The sequence below is a fragment of the Salvelinus sp. IW2-2015 genome, linkage group LG11 (assembly GCF_002910315.2).
Source record: "Salvelinus sp. IW2-2015 linkage group LG11, ASM291031v2, whole genome shotgun sequence".
Lineage (NCBI taxonomy): Eukaryota > Metazoa > Chordata > Actinopteri > Salmoniformes > Salmonidae > Salvelinus > Salvelinus sp. IW2-2015.
In genome coordinates, this window is record NC_036851.1 from 25,590,747 (window position 1) to 25,612,154 (window position 21,408).

At 41.7% G+C, this 21,408-nt stretch overlaps 1 protein-coding gene across 1 annotated transcript in view; it reads left to right on the forward strand.

The window, feature by feature from the left end:
• Positions 1 to 2,699: 2,699 nt before the first annotated feature.
• The window catches only part of LOC111970039 (ephrin type-A receptor 8-like), a 165,440-nt gene continuing 146,731 nt past the window's right edge, over positions 2,700 to 21,408 (forward strand). Inside the window, 1 exon segment of the mRNA XM_023996525.2 lies at positions 2,700 to 2,965. Coding sequence (XP_023852293.2) covers positions 2,869 to 2,965 — 97 coding nt within the window. The 5' untranslated portion in view covers positions 2,700 to 2,868.

The following is a 21,408-nucleotide window of genomic DNA, read 5'->3' on the forward strand; positions in this document are numbered from 1 at the left end:
TTTTCTTCAGGCTTGGGCTCATATATAGGCCTATGCCTATGTATAAGCTTTAATATGTGTATGGTTGTTAAGAATTAATCATCACCTTAGAAAGCGCTCCCCATTTCATTGTGTTTGTTTTTGAAGCACTCAGTTTCAACCTGTTGTTGAACCTCTTCCTTCAAATTGATCAATCACAGTGAGGTGAGTTGTAAAAGCACAATACTGTTTTGATAATAAAAGTTTGATGTCATTTTCGATTGCTTTGATGTCAGAGTGGTTAGAAGGACAATAGAGCCCTGAGTACCAGGCCATTAGCGAGTTGGATACTACCAAAGCATGCCCTGAATGCATAAAAGGAGATTACCCAGACTCAACGGTCACATGGAATGACTCATGACTGCCAGTGTTGTGGTAAAATGGTCACTGCAACAGCCCTATATTGGATGGAGTACTAAGAATAGCCCTTGTGTTTCATTAAGTAATATCTTTGTACGTCTCACATCATCCCTAAAAACAAATAGAAACAGTCAAAACACACTGACTGAAAATGGCACATTTCTTGTTTCAAGCAAGAATGATTTAAGCTTATTGATACAGTGAATACAGTAAGCATTATGTTAGAAAATCTACATTTGATGAGATTGAAATTGAGGTGAAATGAAGAAGAGGTATAGATGAGATGAAAAGAGGTTGATATGAGTTTGATCAAACATCCTCCAGGGGAGCTGTCTTCCTTGAGTTGTAGCCTGCATATCCCAACCCCCCCTGAGAGTCGGGTCATTGCCAGGGTCAGCCATTATCAACGGTAACTCTTGAGCAATTAAGGTTAAGTGCCTCGCTCAAGGGCACATCAACAGATTTTTCACCTTGTCATCTCAGGGATTAGAATTAGCGACTTTTCGGGTACTGGCCCAATGCTCTAACTGATAGGCTACCTGCCACCCTTGCTGTGTGTGTGTTTTTATATTTGTAAGTGTCTTCCCCTCCTGTATTAAGCCGCTGCACGTAGGCACGAGGCACACTACACATGATGAGGGGGAACCATTGTACCCCCCCGTGTCCCTTTGCCTGGGGAAGGGTTTGGCAGGCTCACCACTGCCCGCATTTGGCCGTGGCACTCATCTCCTCCATCCCTCCCTCTCTCCATCCTTCACTCAGTCTCCCTGTTCACAAGGCCAGCTGCACACACACACACACACACACACACACACACACACACACACACACACACACACACACACACACACAGTCTTCTACAGCTAACCTTGTGGGGGCACACAATTCAGACCCATTCCAAATTCTATTTTCCCTAACCTCTAACCCTAACCCTAAAGCTAATCCTAACCCATACTCTTACTCTAACCCTAACTCAACCTTAACCCAAAATCCTAACCCCACAAGAACAGTTAAACACGACCACACACAAACACAGTTGGTGGCCTTTCGATAGTGGGGGCTAAAACAGAGAGACTACATTGCTTTCACCAAGAGCAGTGTCCTCAGAAAACTTTGCTGTGATTGATGGGAAGACAGCCAAAACCCTTGATCCAGTCAGCCTTTAGCTACAGGGAAAACACAGTACTCATTCTGCAATCAGACAAGTTACAGTTTGATGCCAAGTTTCTCTGCATCAGTAGGATCCATAGATGATAATTGTCCTTGATTCACACGCAGGCCCGTATGCGCACGCACTCACACATCCTTCAGTAATAATGTCATTGCCAAGTGAAGTTTCCCTTTGTCAGAAGGATCAATATCTGATCATTGTCCTTGAATTTAACACTCCCACACACTCACACACTCACACTCCCACCAGGACTTCTGACTATCTGAATCAGAAATTCGCCACAGGGAACGTTTAGGATTTGGCTGTATGTAGCAACAAAGCTTACACACACACACACACACACACACACACACACACACACACACACACACCTCTAATTATTGATGACCTTCAATTGAGCATTCTCCTATATTCCACTGTCTCAATCTAAACAGTGTTGAAAGAAATACATTGAATTGATTTCCGTTAATATCAATAGGGAACCTTTTTCTAAAAGAAGAAAAGCTGGTGGAATATGTTCTATGTTGTGGAGTTTTCTTGATATCCAAGAACAGACACAAGACTAGGACATTTGTATGTAAAAAGGACAGAAAATATTATGATAATTAGTTGCAAGTGTTTCTTAAAGAATTTGTAGAAGAGTAATAAAAGAAAGAGGGGGAGAGGTGAAAGAGTTGAGAGAGTGTGTGAGTGAGTGAGTGAGTGAGTGAGTGAGGGAAAGAGGAGTAAGAGCAAGCAAGGCAGAGAGGGAGGCGACAGAGTTGGGAGGGAGAGTAAAAGAGGAGAGATCGAGATGTAGAGAGTGAAAGAGCGAGAGAGAGGCAGAGAACAGTCGAAAGTGCATGCAAGAGTGAGAGAAAAGAAAGAGAGTGGGAGCGTCAGAGATAGTGAACACGTTAGAGATTGAGAGAAAGAGTCTCTAAGGTAGGATAGGTAAAGGTGAGGTATCGTGAGAGTATTTGGTTAGTGGACCGTCAGAATCCTGCCCTCTAATTGGTTACTGAGAGTTGGAGTGACAGTCTGGTACCTCCCCTGAGTGTGTATGTATGTGTGAGAGCAGACAGAGAGGCTGAGAGGCACAGAGGCAGTCTCTAACTCTATCCCAGCCCTCAGCCCCTCAGACCCACTCTCTCTCACTCACTCACTCACAGACGCACCCTCAGCGCTGGCTCGGGCTCCGCTTCAACACTGGGACACAGAGGCAGCAAGAGTCTGAGGGAGAGTAAGAGCGAGGGAGTGAGAGAGAGGAAGAGAGAGGGAGATCGGTAGTGCGTGAGTGTGTGTGTGTGTGTGTGTGTTTGTGTGTGTGTGTAAGCACCATGTCTTCAGACCCAGGGCTCATAGCACTGTTTCTATGGACTATATCACTACAGACTCTGGGCACCGCCGGAAACAACAACAACGACAACAATGAAGGTAAGGCAGGAGTGTGAATCTGTGTGTGTGTCTTTGTGCGCATGTATGTGTGTGAAGGTATGAAACTGACAGCAGGGGAATACACACTGGCACTCACACTTATATTCGCAAGGACAGGTGTGAATTATTTGTGTCTCATGCCTTCAGCCAGGATTCATTTCATAATTTCATCATGTGTGGAGCTTAGCTGAATTACGATGCACATATATACATACATACATACAAACACACACCCATGCCATCGAACCCCATCTGAACTTCCTATCTGTTAGAATGTTTATCCTGGCAAGGTGATGTGAGTCATAGGCAAGACCTTACGGGGATGCTCTCTGTGTGTGTGCTGATGTGAGCCTATGTGGGTGTTTGCGCACATGCTGAGATTTTCAAGTTGCTTGGATATGCATGAGCTAGTATATGAGTGTGTATCTGCATGAGAGAGATTGGATATGTGTGTCTCTGTCGCATGCCATCTAAATACAGTATTTCCTTAACAAAGTGTTATCTTGGAAAAAGCCTGAAAAACCAGTTACGCTGGGCAGTAGGCCAGGGTTAGAAGATTACAGAGAAGTTGATTGATGTGTTCAGTGACAAAATGACACAGGGACAACATGCAGTGACAATAATCATGCCTCAAATTCACAGTAGTGTTTCCCTCTGAGTCCTCTGTAGAATAGACCATGCTGATGGTCAAATCCTGTGAGTGGGATCTTTCTTGGTGTTATTTTTCAGACAGTCTTGTGTTCATGATACAACTGAGAGATGAATCACTGTGTTTCTGAGGGCACCTAGACAACAACAGATGCTAGGCAAAACAATACCATCCATAACCCTGTGAGAAATATTAGGGTTTGTTTATGTCCTTCTTCCTGTCCTCCGTCCTACGATCTCGTGACAGCATCCATTTGTTTTCACTTGTTAAGCTCGTGTCACTCATCCTCTGGGGTGTTTGTGTGCATGGGTGTGAACGTGCCAGTTTGACCCAGTGTGTGTGTATATCTGGGTGTGTGTGCGTGTGTGCGTGCGTTCGTCCGTGTGTGTGTGACATGATGGGTCTCTGTCCTTGTCATGGGTCCTGAGACTCAGAGCAGAGTCAGCCTTGGCGTGACTGTCACACCCACGAAAGAGTGATGGAAAGAGAGAGGAAAGGGAAGGGGAGAGATCTCATTATTTATCCCAGAAAAGAGAGAAGTAAGCACACAGGACAGAGGGATGATGGGGAAAAGGGAGGATGGCAGTTTATCCTCAGTTTAGCACAGTGAAGAACGGAGAGAGGAGTTCAGTGATAGGCTGTAACGAGGGTGAGACAACGGATGAAGAGGAATGTTTCAGGGCCATCTCTTTCCTCCTCACTCTTTCCATTCATATCCCTCTCTAGAAGCTAGCAATGATTACAAAAACATAAGAGACAAATGTGTATACAGATGTAGGATCTTAATTTGGTCACCCTGTTGCGGGAGAACTTTCCTGCAGGACATTTGAAACTTGTACCGTATTTGTACTGTAATTTCCACTTTTAGATTTCAGACTTGATTTTCCCTTACGAAAAATATTTCAACCCTCATAAAAAATGGCCAATAATTCTAATCCACATAATAATTCATATTTACCTGCGGTAGCAAACTGGCTAAAATTAAGATCCTACATCTGTAGTTGTACGTTACTCCACTAAAATGAGACCATACAGTTTAGACTACTACAACTAATTGTTCCCACTAGTTTCAAGTTCCTGCTTTCAGTTGGTGATGCAGCGTGTGTGATCTAGTCTGAAGTCTCACCACTGCTGATCACGCAACCCCCTGACTCACTCACGCTAGTGGCTGCTACAGTGCAAATGCATGCTTGCTCACGCACCAGCCAGGTCACTCAAGATCCACTTCGAACTCCAACATTGGTCCAGGTACCCAGGACATCGGGATATGCCTTCAAAACTGGCCACTAGGGGCAACAGTGAGCGCTATTACCGTCAAGTAGGCTTGGGTTTTGCAAGGTTGTTGTGGACTGGGGTGACAGAGCAGTCAGCCTTGGTGTAAACTCCAAGGGTCAAGTGTTCAATCCCAGTGATAGGAGCAAGATTTCTTTAACCCTATCACAAACCTTAACTGGGACAAGAATTTGGCCCTGGTGCTGTATCCACACCAGCCCACCTCACTGCGTGTTTCCAGCCAACTCACTCTCTCATCACCCTACCGGTGGGCACCAGCCATACACAACTCATACCCACACATAGCCTACACCATGACCTTACACACCCTATTCATACACAGGCAGTAGTGCTGACACATAACAGAGGCAGTACAGTATAGTGTTCCTCAACTATTGCTGTACCAGTGACTGGCGGGACATGGACACCACTGGAGATACAACTCACCACTATAATTGTGGCTCCACTTTTGTAGCAAACTATGACAAACTTGTAACCCCACATTTGAGAAAATGGCCCATGAATGTTTTGGTACACCTACTGGAGAGCTCTTCTTTGTCTACACCCATTCAGCATCGTTCACACCCTCTTAAGCCTTAGTCCCACCCATCTCTTTCAGGATTCACAGTGTAGTAAACAACCAAAGATTTGGTAGTAGTAGAAAGTAGCAGTAAAAATACCAAAAGTAGTAGTAGAAAGTAGCAGGAAAAATACACTTTAACAAGTTCTTTCCCTATATCCTAATCTGACTTTGCTGCAGGTCATGTTGTTCTTCACATTACTGTTTCTGGTAAACACACATTATATGAAAAAATTACAGTTTATTTGTCACATGCATAGGATACAGAAGGTGTAAACGGTACAGTGATATGGTTACTTGCATAGAGTCTTTTGTTTAGACATGTAGCTAGCTAGCTAAACAATGAACCATAATCCCAACTCTAACTTCTTCCGTGTCCTCCAGCAAGTAGTCCATCACAACTTTTTCCCACGGATCTTTGTCAATAGCGCTATTATCTTAAGGGCAGCAATGTTGAGAGCAGTAGCATGATATCTTTCAAAATAAGCTGCGATAGAAAGAATTGTCCACACATACTGAGCAGCTCATGTTATCGAAAGAAGCATTCTACATGGCAGACCAATACGAACTCATTTCTTGGCATGTCCAGCCCACTCATTATCTCAGCCAATCATGGCTAGCTGGAAGGTTCCTGCATTTTTCCGTGGCTAAACCAACTAGGCTCATAATTTAACAATTGTATTCATATTTACAGACGACATACAAGTCTGGCAACTGAAAGTTCACATGTTCCAGAAGGCATTTCTGCCAAGAATGCATTTTGATAAAAATTTACATATTAATTAAACTGCCTCTCCGGTGAATTGCGACATGCTTCTTGAAACAGGTCACAACTATCGGCACAGTTGCTGCCTTTGGCACAAAGGGTTTGGTTTTGATGAATAAACAAGTTGTGGGTGTGTCAAGGCTTGGCCCCTCACTGGCCAATCAGAACGTGTTCCATGGCTAAATATATGGTTGCTTCAAGTTGTGCATTTACAGTCTTATATTTATTGCCTTGGACTCCAATTCCAATGTTAGTCCGTTATAGTTTGTTGAACAGCTTACAGAAACAAAATAAAAAAATGTAGACCTATCCCATCTTTGCTAAATATGTTAACTTGAATCTGTTTTCAGCCCACATTGTTCTAAGTAATTCCATGGCTTCATTGTTGAAATACATACAGTACCAGTCAAAAGTTTGGACACTCCTACTCTAAGAGTGTGCAAAGTTGTCATCAAAGCAAAGGGTGGCTATTTGAAGAATCTCAAATATAAAATATATTTTGATTTGTTTAACACTTTTTTGGTTACTACATGATTCCATATGTGTTACTTCATAGTTTTGATGTCTTCACTATTATTATACAATGTAGAAAATAGTAAAAATAAAGAAAACCCTTGAATGAGTAAGTGTTCTAAAACTTTTGACCGGTAGTGTATTTTACAGCTCATTTGGAGTTTATTCCATTAGATTCCCTGATACAGTGTAATGACCCATACATGATAGAGAATATGCAAACAATAGACATTTTTGAGTTATTGCAAACATCTCATATTATTGATTTGATGGAGAAAAAAAAAGAATGGTCTTACATTTGATTCGTCTAGGGATGAAATTCTTATTACTAACAATATGTTAGCATGCATAAGAAAACATATACGAAGATGTGAATTCTAGAGCTTGTTGTGTTTTTATTTGGGAAAATGAATTGCGACACAGCAAACTAGCATTGAACATCCTTGATACAACTGTGAAGTCCCAGAGGACATCAGAGTGCAAAATAGAGCAGTTGCAGTCAGAACTTCAAGCATTCGAAAAATAACATGATTTGACTAGGTCATTTCTACATGACGCGCAGAGAGATTTGTTTGAACAGAGCACAAATAGGCTCTAAATAGCGGGATGGACGCACAGTCAGTCCAACCTACTGGTGTGGTGTGTGAGTCCATGCTGCTCTGTGGTATGCAAACGGGTCAAGCTTCCAAAATAGCTAATCCCAAAGCATTGTTGTGATTTCTGTAAAAGGGAATGGTCAGGCGTTGTTGGAACCTAGGCCGAAGAAATCCTCCTGCACATTTTAGACAGCCTGCAGGCTCACAGAGTACACCCAAATATTCAGTTTTGTTACTCTTGTCACATAAGTGGTCATACGATGCAGAAATGTTGGGATATAGGTTGAGACAGACCGTCTCGATTCTACTTGCAGCATAGGCTAGATTTAGAGCTTTCTCTAAACAGGATGATGATTATTTGACTATTATGCATTAACATTTTCTTCCTTTGCAACTCAATCATTTCTATATTAATTTATGATGGTTATATAGGTTACTTACATGAATGTGCTTTCTTTGATGTATACAGAGTGTTAGATCAAATGTAATGGCTCCTGTTAAAACACAAAGAATTGTTTGTTTTCCTATTCATGGTGCATATGGCTAAGTCCATCTGAATGTATAGATGTGCGTGTGCTATTTAAAGTCATTGCTTTGTTTGTCACAAAATGGCCTTAGAACTTTGACCATTGATGTGCTAATGTTGGCTGCTTTAAACTGAGATTCTAATATATTTCATGTTCAAATGTGACCCGTTTCAGGAAGCTAGACGTATCTCGCGGGTCACTACTTCACAGGAGAGCCGTTTGAATATAAAAACATTTTTGTTGTTGGAAGAAATGCCTTCTCAAACATGTGAACTTTCATGTGCCTTAATAACAAATGTTTATGCCATCTGTAAATACCAATACAATTGTTAAATTACGAGCCTAGTTGGTTTAGCTACAGAAAAAGTCAGCAACCTTCCCACCAGCCATTATTGGCTGAGATAATGAGTAGGCTGGACATGCCGAGAGGTGAGTTTGGATTGGTCTGCCATATAGCGCGCTTCTGTCTATTTGAGCTGGTCAGTATGTCTAGGTAATCCTGTCTAACACAGTTTAAAAACAAATGTATCACGTAGTAAAACTGCATAAGTGTTGCTCTCCACTTTCTGGAGGACCGAGTTTTGAAATCAGTGTAATTCGAGTATGATAGCAAACTAAGGGCAACCATGGCATCCGACAGGAGACACGTCCATCCATGATGTATACGGTTTAAGATTGTCTAGCTAGCTACATTTTCAGATATTACACGTTTCTAATTTTGACAGAAAGTGGTTTCATTTCAAGTTAAAGTGTACTGTTAGCTAGCTAACGTTAGCTGACTGGCTCGCTAGCTAACGTTACGTGTATGATCTTATTATTCGTATCGCAGAGCTATTTGCTTGGCTAGTTATAGCCTAATGTTAGCTAGCTAACATTGAACCTGGTTAGTTAGCTACCTGCAGATTCATGCAGGGTAATAACGTCATGAGTTGGAATTATGGTTCATTGTTTAGTTAGTTAGCTAGCTAGCTAGATGTCTTAACAAAAGACTCCATTATGAAAGTTTCCATTTCAATAGAATGTCACTGCAAAAACTGTTGATGGATGTACTAGCTTGTAAATTCGCTCTAGCTATCTACTCCGATTTCAGACCACAGGTAAGATAGTCTAGCTAGCTACATTTTCAGATATTACACGTTTCTAATTTTGACATGAAGTCTTTTAATTTCAAGTTAAAGTGTACTGTTAGCTAACTAAAGCCTAAGAGGGTGTGAACAATGCTGAATGGGTGCAGACAAAGAAGTGCTCTCCAGTCGGTACCAAAACATTCAAACCCATTTTCTCAAAGGTGAGGTTACAAGTTTATCAACTTTCAAAGCAGAATTACTTTCCCATTGTTCCTCAAATGCAGTCTATGGTATACCATTTTGTAGCTCTGCGTCTCTGCTATTATCCAATGTACAAAAACACAATTTCAAATTTGCTACATAAGACCGATTTGAGCCGGTCACAAATTGGTTGTGAAACCATTCTGAACCTATATTGTAATTCTCACACATAGAATAGGCCTAAAACTTTGTTAGATTTATGCTTGAAAGTTGTTTTGATTTGACTTCAAGAATTGTTCTTGATTGTTTAAAAATTCTGGTTATCCATTTTCTCTCAAAGGGAGGAGAGTTTGAGAGTTTTGTCTCAAATATACTGTCTTTGAGATAGTGATCTTTGATCATATTTTATGTATATTTGACTGATTAGAAAAAAATACATTTGAAGTTGCTATTGACCAATCCAATCAGATAAATAGACAATTGTATGTTCGTTGAAATGTTGATTAATCTGTGATATACCTTCAGTTATGTGTTTTGCTTTTACAAAGAATAATGGAGAGTTCCTTTCTAGCTTGCTTGCAGAAAGGTGTTACCTAAGAACATTTGCATGTCTAAAGAAGAAGACAATGCTAAGGCGCCAAAAAGACACACCTGAAGTGATGCTGCTAGGACCATGAACTGCTGGTCTGAAGATTGTCTACAGTGACTACAGTGCTAGCCGTCCGGTTTTGAACACTTCTCTCTGATGTAGAATCAGATAAGAACAATCTCTGTGTTAGTCTTGCCAACACCCATTGTCACACTTCTGAGAAGCAGAGGTTACATCATGTAGGTCTGACTTCTGATTGGAGATTAACTTTACAGTAATACTATTGGTCAGAAATTCAGGTTTTGAATCCAAACAACTCAGATGCTTATAAAAGGGTTTACTGTTCCTTGTTCTTTCTTTTATTTGTTCCTGAACTGCTGTGGTGAGATACTCTTCTTTTCATTCTCTCTCTCTCCACCCAATGGACTATTACTGGAACTCAACTATGATGTCCTTGCATATTGCTAAATAATCTTTATGGAGTCAGATAAATATTTGAATAGTCTAATTGCTTAGTCTTATCACGAGTCGCATGTGATGTATTTATAATATACACATATAACAAATTACTGCCCACTACAAAACCAGAACAGTGAATCCTTCTAATAAGTTTTGTTTTAATCAAATTTAATGAAAAACAAGCAATATGTTTGTTGTTTCAACAACAATAAATACATGTAAAATGTAATCATATCACAAAATCGCCAGGATAAAAAAAGATATGACACATTGCTGTTGTAGCAGCCTTCATTATAGTAGGCCTAGGGTAAGTAAAGGTAGCCTATGGAGGGCTTGGGTTTTAAAAATATGAAACAGAAAACAAACAATTTATACAAGAAAATAACTTCTAAATATGAGGTTCACCGGTAATCACCGAGTTTCAAATCTCTTGTTTCATGATGGGCATGAACACATGTAGCCTACATCATGGAGGGGGTTTTTACACACATCCAAAGCATGCCTAAAATAATGTAGGCCATATTATACTTGACTAGCCAACTTGATCACATTGGGCAGAACAAAAAGAAAACAGCCTTCATTGAGAGGGGGAGGCTATGCTTGGTTTTTAAACAATTAAAACGAAATGGGGAAAAACATTACTGTTTCATGTTTCTAAATACGAAGTATACAGGCACCAAAAGCACACAATTAACAATTTGGATCATGAGATGCGTCTCAATATTTGAGACACATCTCAAATATTTCAACCCCTCCCTCTGAGCGCAAGCCTGCTGATGTTAGAAAGGTAAATAACCAAAGCTGGTGTTAGGGCTGGAAAATGCCAGTGCGCTAGTTTTTACATGATGAAATTGCAAACTAACGTGCGCTTGACACTAACGCCACCTTAACGGCAGCTAAAAATAGAGTCCTAAGTGTTAACTACTATAACAGAGCTCCACACTAACATATTCCTCTGGTGTCACTAACTTTTACTATTGGTGGCACCAGCACTGGATTTGGTAGGACCCAAATCATGAGTAATCTTATAAAGTCATTCAGAGTTCTTTAGTAAGAGTCGATTCATCTAATTAAATCCGTCTGTTTAAGCTAGAGATATATGTTTTTTGTATGGGCTGCATCTCAATCCACCGCATCCGCCTGTCAGCCTTCCGCATCTGCAGTGGAAAGTGGCAGAGCTACAGCGCTGTGTCAGGACCCGGTTACGAACTCGGGTCTCCGGTGAGAGAAACAGTCACTTAGCAAACTGAGCCACTAATAGTCGGCAGAACCCAGAAGATGAGGCAGACACAGCAGTACTTGAGACGGTGTTTTAATAAAGTAAAAAGGAAAGTACTTCAGGCAAAAATATAAATCCACAACGTCAAAAGTAATTCCAAGAGAAAAAAGGTATATCCTCCAAGTCACAAGGTAAATCCACAAAAGTGGTAAGTACAGCAGGGAAAAAAAGAAAAAAGAAAAATCTAAATAAACGAGTACCTCGAGAATCCAACTGGAGTAACAAAAGTTCACAGCATGGCTGGGTGCTAACATTCAAACACAGAGCAAAGAACTGAGGAAAACTAAGGGTTTAAATACATACAAGGGAAACGAGGCACAGGTGCAAATAATAACTGGAAATAAGGGAAAACAAAAGGGTCAAAAAAGCCCAATGGGGGCATCTAGTGACCAAAACCGGAACAATCCTGGCCAAATCCTGACACGCTGTTTGTCATAGCAGGAGACATCCTGAAAATTGGTCTTCTCACGTAAATGTCTGTAGCATCAGAATGTTTTTTGGGATGGATTTTAACCCCTAATGACTCTCTGGAAAGAGGAGACTCACGAACTTGATGGTGTTCTCCATTTCGCTCTACAACTCCCACAAGTGCACTCGTCTGACGGTAACCCAGTACTGGCCCCAAAAAATTATGGAAGTATGGAAGTCATTTTGTGCCAGCTAAATAAAAGGGTTGGATATATGTCTAAAAATATTTATTGAGCTTTCTTACATCTCTTAGATAAGACTTTAAAACCTTACTCCTTACGATTGTTTTTTAGACTGTCTGTTTTGCTATTTATGATTGTGTTATTCAATGCTTTTCTATGGGCTGTAGTAGTCAAATGGAATATTTTATCAAACAATTGTTTTTGATACCTACAGGGGTCCTACAATTCAAAATCAAATAGCTAAATTATCCATGGTTTGACCTTCTTTAAACAATTCAATATGTTAGCTTAGTAGAAGTGCTTATTTCCTTTGAAATGGGATCTGTTTGAATAGTCTCAAATTAACAACTTTGTATAAGTAAAATGGTGCAGTGGACTAATTCCATGGATAAAAAACAGAAGAACATGAGTTTGAATCTCACTGCCACAACAAAAAATGTGTTTGCATGATTAATGCCAAAGCAACTGAATTTCCATGTGCTTGGAGTTCAAAACAGTTAACTTAAGCTAGCAATGCTATTAGAAGTCTTATTGAAAACATGTTCTCAGGACGTTAGTTATTTACTGTGTGTGTGTGTTTGTGTGTGTGTGTGTGCGTGCGTGCATCAAGATAAATGTAATGTTAAAAAAAAACTTTGCGGTTGGTACTACCCATGAGAGCTATAGGCCTTACAATAGCCTGTGTGCATTTCATGTGCTCGAAGCCATATCAAATAGCTTTGTTGTGAAATAGTTGCTATTGAGATGAATATTAAATGTTGAGAAATAATAATTATACTTACAATAAGACCCTACTCTCTTCGGCAGGGACAAAGGGACATTTTGAAATGTTATATGATCAGAACGCATTTTTCTCTCGGGCACATTGGATCAACCTACCCAACAAAAAAAATGTGTCCAGCCCATCTGGCATTTGCCAGAATTCCCAGATGGCCAATCCACCCCTGATTTGGAATAAATGCCTAAACTTAACCATGGACATGTTTTTGTTTTAACCCTATCACAAACCGTAACTCTTATTAACTTAACCATTCAGATTGAATGCCTACATTTAATCAGTTCAACCAGTTAACCGGCGATAGCAGCGGTGCATCCTGGGTGCACCGCTGCAGCTGCAGCAGGAGTAGTTCCAAAACACCACAGAATTTGTAATTTGGAGCAACAGAAATTTGATGTTTGGCGAAACGTAGACAAATTGGCTAAACTGAGAGATCTTGTGCGCGCACTGTTCGCCGCCTCCTTATAATACAGTAGTTTGTACCAGGCTACAAGGAACTCCTAATTGCCAGGGAAAATGTGTGTTTTATAACGTTTCTGTCAAACGTTATGTTTAATATATTTTATTCTGTTGATCAACGTTCAAATAACTCTCAGTTCATGTGTTCTGCATTTGTTCTAACTTAATTTAAACACTCCAATAAATAAGTCTTTCTGAATAAGTACAGATCTGAATCAGTCCCATGATTACTGTTTCCGATCTACATTAATATTATTATTCATAGTCATATAACTGTGTTCAATTGCTTTCCAGTTCTTAATTAATGTTCAATTCAACAAATATCTTAAAAACAAATAAAACTGTCAATTGGAAATATTTAACTTGTTCTTTGAGATAAAATATTTAGATATATTATATAGAATGTATTATATATATGAAAATATAATTTATTAATCATTTTTTCCCCCTGTTATGTAATACATTGTTCATTTAATTCTGATAACATTGTATTAACTAATTGTAAAATGCTGAATAGAATGTAAATAATTATTCTGCCAGGATAATGTTTATTTGTTATTTCATGCATCTCACTGTAATTCTGTTTAACTCCAAACCCTTATACTGTCAATTGTAATTGTGTGAAATATTATATAGATAATTATGCCAATCTTAATTTTGTATACAATATTGTCAATGGATTTACTTATATATTTGTTTCATAACCCACATATTGAATAGGTAGCCTGTTTTCCCCATTTTGGTTGTGGGTGGTTGTTTCCTGTGTTAGTACCATATGGGACTGTTTCGGTTGTTTGTTTGTACTTTTGTTATTTTGTTCAGTGTTCTGTTGAGTTATTTAATATCTCATTATGGACACTTCCCACGCTGCACATTGGTCCGATCCTTGCTACTCCTCCTCAGACAAAGAGGAAATCCGTTACAGAACCACCCACCAGAAAAGTACCACGCTGCACATTGGTCCGATCCTTGCTACTCCTCCTCAGACGAAGAGGAAATCCGTTACAGAATCATTAATGCGTACATTGTAACGGTACTCGTCCTCGTCTGATGACGAGTATGAAAGATCAGACCAATGTGCAGCGTGGTAAGTGTCCATTTTAATGAAATGCAACTGAACACTGAATGACAAAACAAAAAGAGAATGAACGAGACTGAAACAGTTCTGTATGGAAAAACACAGAAAACAACTACCCACAACCCATAGTGGGAAAACAGGCTACCTAAGTATGATTCTCAATCAGAGACAACGATCGACAGCTGCCTCTGATTGAGAACCATACCAGGCCAAACACAGAAATACAAAACCTAGACTACAAAACATAGAATGCCCACCCCAACTCACGCCCTGACCAAACTAAAATAAAGACATAAAAAAAGGAACTAAGGTCAGAACGTGACATACATACTGTACGTACAAAGAGAAAACCATAAAACATGGTTTTGCTATTATCCAACAGATTAATATTCTTAACATTCATTCCGTAAAATATTTACGGATTAAAATCTTAAAATGTCACCAAATCCTTATTTGGAAAATTGTACATTGATAATTAAAAAAAAGCAATTAAGGCCTCCCACTGCATCGCAGTGCTAGAGGTGTCACTACAGACCCAGGTTCGATCCTGGGCAGTATCACAACCGGCCTTGATTGGGAGTCCCATAGGGCCGCGCACAACTGGCCCAGTGTCATCCGGGTTAGGGGAGGGTTTGGCCGTGGGGGGGCATTACTTGGCTCATCCTGCTCTAGCAACTCCTTGCGGCAGGTCAGGTTGACTTCAGTCGTCAGTTGAATGGTGTTTTCTCCGACACATTGATGCGGTTGGCTTCCGGGTTAGCGGGCGGGTGTTAATAAGTGCAGTTTGGCGGATCATGTTTCGGAGGACGCATGACTCGACCTTATCCTCCCGCTCCAATTGGGGAGTTGCAGCGATGAGACAAGATCAAAAAGTGGGTATTTAAACAAAAAATGCAATAAATCTAAAGATATGTCCCACTGATAGCAGATTCCTTTTTAAACACTTCTGTTGGATGTCCTGAAGGTTTCAACTGAGAATTGCTTGGAAAAATGTTTTTCACTTTAGCTGAAGGGCAATTACAAATATTACAAGTACACTGGAAAGCAGATAATCTTACAAATGAAAGTAAGACGAATAAAATGTAGTTTAAAGCTCTCAGGGAAGGCGGTTAACACTCAGTCAAGCGTATACCTTTTTCTGATGAGGAGCACAACACACACACTAATCCCAAACCCACACACACTAACAGACACAAACACTCAGACTCCCAAGGACACCGTTATCTGAAGAAAACTGAAAGAATATCCATTGAGTCTCTCTCTCACACACACACACACACACAGTGATATATGGCAATGAATTCGCAGAACATACAGAACAACTTATTCACACAGCGTTTTTTGTAAATTCGGTATCCAAAGTCAGATATGTCCATGATCCCAGGTCGAGACTTGGCTGTATTCTACCCATGTTCGATTAGATTGGTCCCATGGTTTTTTATGTTATATTAAAAAAATATATATATTTCACCTTTATTTAACCAGGTAGGCCAGTTGAGAACACGTTCTCATTTACATCTGCGACCTGGCCAAGATAAAGCAAAGCAGTGCGACAAAAACAACAACACAGAGTTACACATGGGATAAACAAACGTACAGTCAAAAACACAATAGCAAAATCTATATACAGTGTGTGCAAATGTAGTAACATTATGGAGGTAAGGCAATAAATAGGCCATAGTGGCGAAATAATTACAATTTAGCATTAACACTGGAGTGATAAATGTGCAGTTGATGATGTGTAAGTAGAGATACTGGGGTGCAAAAGAGCAAAAATAAATAACAATTTGGGGAATGAGGTAGTTGGGTGGGCTATTTACAGATGGGCTGTGTACATGTGCAGTGATCGTAAGCTGCTCTGAGAGCTGATGCTTAAAGTTAGTGATGGGATATAAGTCTCCAGCTTCAGTGATTTTTGCAATTCATTCCAGTCATTGGCAGCAGAGAACTGTAAGGAAAGGCGGCCTAAGGAGGAGTTGGCTTTGGGGATGACCAGTGAAATATACCTGCTGGAGCGCGTGCTATGGGTGGGTGTTGCTATGGTGACCAGTGAGCAGAGATACGGCGGGTCCTTGCCTAGCAAAGACTTATAGATGACCTGGAGCCAGTGGGTTTGGCAACGAATATGTAGTGAGGGCCAGCCAACGAGAGAATACAGGTCGCAGTGGTGGGTAGTTTATGGGGCTTTGGTGACAAAACGGATGGCACTGTGATAGACTACATCYAATTTGCTGAGTAGAGTGTTGGAGGCTATTTTGTAAATGACATCGGCGAAGTCAAGGATCGGTATGATAGTCAGTTTTACGAGGGTATGTTTAGCAGCTTGGGTGAATGAGGCTTTGTTGCGAAATAGGAAGCCGATTCTAGATTTAATTTTGGATTGGATATGCTTATTATGAGTCTGGAAGGAGAGTTTACAGTCTAACCAGACACCTACATATTTGTATTTGTCCACATATTGTAAGTCAGAACTGTCCAGAGTAGTGATGCTAGTCGGACGGGCGGCTGCGGGCAGTGATCGGTTGAAAAGCATGTATTTCGTTTTACTAGCATTTAAGAGCAGTTGGAGGCCACGGAAGGAGTGTTGTATGGCATTGAAGCTCGTCTGGAGGTTTGTTAACACAGTGTCCAAAGAAGGGCCAGAAGAATACAGAATGGTGTCATCTACGTAGAGGTGGAATCAGGGAATCACCAGCAGCAGGAGCGACTTCATTGATATATACAGAGAAAAGAGTCGGCCCGAGAATTAAACCCTGTGGCACCCCCATAGAGACTGCCAGAGGTCCGGACAACAGGCCCTCCAATTTGACACCCTGAACTCTATCTGAGAAGTAGTTGGTGAACCAGGCAAGGCAGTCATTTCAGAAACCATGGCTGTCGAGTCTGCCGATAAGAATGCGGTGATTGACAGAGTCGAAAGCCTTGGCCAGGTCGATGTAGACGGCTGCACAGTACTGTCTTTTATCGATGGCGGTTATGATATCATTTAGGACCTTGAGCGTGGCTGAGGTGCACCCATGACCAGCTCGGAAACCAGATTGCATAGCGGAGAAGGTACGGTGGGATTCGAAATGGTCGGTGATCTGTTTGTTAACTTGGCTTTTGAAGACTTTCGAAAGGCAGGGCAGGATGGATATAGGTCTATAACAGTTTGGGTCTAGAGTGTCTCCCCCTTTGAAGAGGGGGCTGACCGCGGCAGCTTTCCAATCTTTAGGGATCTCAGACGATACGAAAGAGAGGTTGAACAGGCTAGTAATAGGGGTTGCAACAATTGCGGAGGATAATTTTAGAAGAGAGGTTCCAGATTGTCTAGCCCAGCTGATTTGTAGGGATCCAGATTTTGCAGCTCTTTCAGAACATCAGCTGTCTGGATTTGGGTGAAGGAGAAGCGGGGGGGGGCTTGGGCAAGTTGCTGTGGGGGGTGCAGAGTTGTTTGCCGGGTAGGGGTAGCCAGGTGGAAAGCAAGGCCAGCCGTCGAGAAAAAGCTTATTGAAATTCTCAATAATCATGGATTTATCGGTGGTAACATTGTTTCCTAGCCCCAGTGCAGTGGGCAGATGGGAGGATGTGCTCGCTCTTATTCTCCATAGATGTTACAGTGTCCCAAAACCTTTGGAATTAGTGCTGCAGGATGCATATTTCTTTTTGAAAAAGCTAGCCTTTGCTTTCTTAACTGAGTGTGTATATTGGTTCCTAACTTCCCTGAAAAGTTGCATATCGTGGGGGCTATTCAACGCTAATGCAGTACGCCACAGGATGTTTCTGTGCTGGTCAAGGGCAGTCAAGTCTGGAGTGAACCAACAGCTATATCTGTTCTTAGTTCTACATTTTTTGAACGGGGCATGCTTATTTAAGCATTTTAAAGAATGACCAGGCATCCTCTACTGACGGGATGTGGTCAATATCCTTCCAAGATATCCAGGCCAGGTCGATAAGAAAGGCCTGCTTGCTGAAGTGTTTTAGGGAGTGTTTGACAGTGATGAGGGGTGGTCGTTTGACCGCGGACCCATTACGGACGCAGGCAATGAGGCAGTGATCGCTGAGATCCTGGTTGAAGACAGCAGAGGTGTATTTAGAGGGCAGGTTGGTCAGGATTATATCTATGAGGGTGCCCGTGTTTACGGATTTGGGGTTGTACCTGGTGAGTTCCTTGATAATTTGTGTGAGATTGAGGGCATCTAGTTTAGATTGTAGCACGACCGGGGTGTTAAGTTTAGGTCACCTAACAGTACGAACTCTGAAGATGAATGGGGGGCAATCAATTCGCATATGGAGTCCAGGGCACAACTGGGGGCTGAGGGGGGTCTATAGCAAACGGCAACAGTGAGAGACTTATTTTTGGAAAGGTGGAATTTTAGAAGTAGAAGCTCAAACGGTTTGGGCACAGACCTGAATAGCATGACAGAACTCTGCAGACTATCTTGTGGATGGAAATTTCCGAATTTTTGGTGGCCTTTCTAAGCCAGGATTCAGACACGTCTAGGACATCAGGGTTGGCGGAGTGTGCTAAAGCAGTGAATAAAACAAACTTAGGGAGGAGGCTTTTGATGTTAACATGCATGAAACCAAGTCTTTTATGGCTACAGAAGTCAACAAATGATAGCGCCTGGGGAATAGGTGTGGTACTGGTGTATACAGGGTCTAGGTTAAGCTCTACATCACCAGAGGAAGAGAGGAAGAGTACGATAAGGGTTCGGCTAAAGGCTATTAGAACTGGGGCCTCCCGGGTGGCGCAGTGGTCTAGGGCACTGCATTTTAGCGCTAGCTGTGCCACCAGAGTCTCTGTCGCAGCCGGCCGCGACCGGGGGGTCCGTGGGGCGACGCACAATTGGCCTAGCGTCGTCCGGGTTAGGGAGGGTTTGGCCGGTAGGGATATCCTTGTCTCATCGCGCTCCAGCGACTCCTGTGGTGGGCCGGGCGCAGTGCGCGCTAACCAAGGGGGGCGGGTGCACGGTGTTTCCTCTGACACATTGGTGCGGCTGGCTTCCGGGTTGGAGGCGCGCTGTGTTAAGAAGCAGTGCGGCTTGGTTGGGTTGTGCTTCGGAGGACGCATGACTTTGACCTTCGTCTCTCCCGAGCCCGTATGGGAGTTGTAGCGATGAGACAAGATAGTAATTACTAGGATGGATACCCCGAAAATTGGGGAGAAAAGGGGTAAAAAAAAAAAAAAAAAAAGGTTATTAGAACTGGTCGTCTAGTGCGTTGGGACAGAGAATGAAGGGAGCAGATTTCTGGGAATGGTAGAATAGATTCAGGGCATAATGTTCAGACAAGGGTATGGTAGGATGTGAGTACAATGGAGGTAAACCTAGGCATTGAGTGACGATGAGAGAGGTTTTGTCTCTGGTGAGACCAGTTAACCAGGTGAGGTCTCCGCATGTGTGGGAGGTGGGACAAAATAGCTATCTAAGGCAAGGTGAGCGGGACTGAGGGCTCTACAGTGAAATAAAACAATAAGGACTAGCTGAGACGGCAGTAGACAAGGCATATTGACATTAGAGAGAGGCATAAAGCAATCACAGGTGTTGATCGGGAGGCTGAGAAACAACGGGTAAATGGCGATGAATGGGCAGAGCGGGTCAGTTAGGTACATACAGGACCTGAGTTCGAGGCTGGGGCCGACAGATAAACAAAATTAGGTACCGTGTTATTGAAACAGTACAGGGGGCATCAGCTGTGTAGCCGAGTGATCATAGGGTCCAAAGAACAGCAATAGGTGAGTCAGGGAGCCATTCAGTAGTCAGTACTACGCTAGGCGAGTGGAAGACACTGCGCTTAGAAAGTTAGCGGTCACCAGACTCTTGCAATTGCCCACATAGACAATGCCAGAGGAAATGTGTTGGTATTTTATCGACTTGTTACAGTGTTATTTGACAGCAAATTTTAATTTGATCAGCTATTTTGACAGGTGAATGTTTGAATTCAACAATATTGTTTTGTATGGTATTTACCTGGTAGCAAACATATTGTCAAACGTTTACATGTGGGAATGCTAATGAAGAGATCATCTACAAATGGCCTAAAGGTGCACGTCAGGTACAGTGTGTTTCAGTGCACACTGATGGACTAAATGCTGTGTGCTGCATGGGTTTCTGAGCAGTCAGGCACTGTAATAAGTATGTCCATCAAAGTCTGTAGGGTGTGTGTGTTAATGTTTTGACATCTGCTGACAGTTAACTGGGTTTCTGTTAAATCAGGCACAAAGAGTGAGATGCTGAATCAAACCCCTCCTTTGCCCTGAGAGAGAAAAATAAAGAGACAGAGGAATGAGAGAAAAATAGAGAGATAGACAGAAAAAGGATGACGTAGGACAAGTAAAGGTTTTTGGAGGGGAGGAGAGAGGAGAGAATAAATGGAAGATGGATTCCACTACTACATGAGTGTAGAATCTCCATGCATGTATCTCTTCTGCATCTCTGCATCTCTCTCTTCCTTTGAAATCAGTCTCTGGCCAATTCCTAACTTGAGATCCTAATTTTCTTGCATATCTCCCATCGACATAATTTATGATTTACTAATGTCTAGGTGTACCACGGTTCGCATTTAAATGTGGTCCAGACAGGACGGGATGGGATATAATGGGACATGTGAAACTTTGCCTCGACATCAGATGAAAATGTCTGTCATGTCAGTCTTTGAGGTGTGCCTGCCTTGACAAGGTTGACTCCAACATGAGAAAAAAGAAAACACATTGCTGCAATGCAAAATGAACTTTTTGAATTTGAATTTCTTCCCTTGTCTCTGACAATAAACCAGAATGTGAACTGGTGTCCCTAGTCTCTCTTTCTCTCCCACTCGATCTCTGGTCCCTATTGAAGCACACTAATAGCTTTCCCTCAGCTAGCTTCCCCTCCAGCCTGGTAAACTGCAGGATATGAAAAGCCCCACATAAGAGAATGGGGCATATGCCGAATAAGGCACTGAGTAGGATTACTACAGTATACTCCTCTACTGCAGGGAAGAGCTAATGAGAGATACAT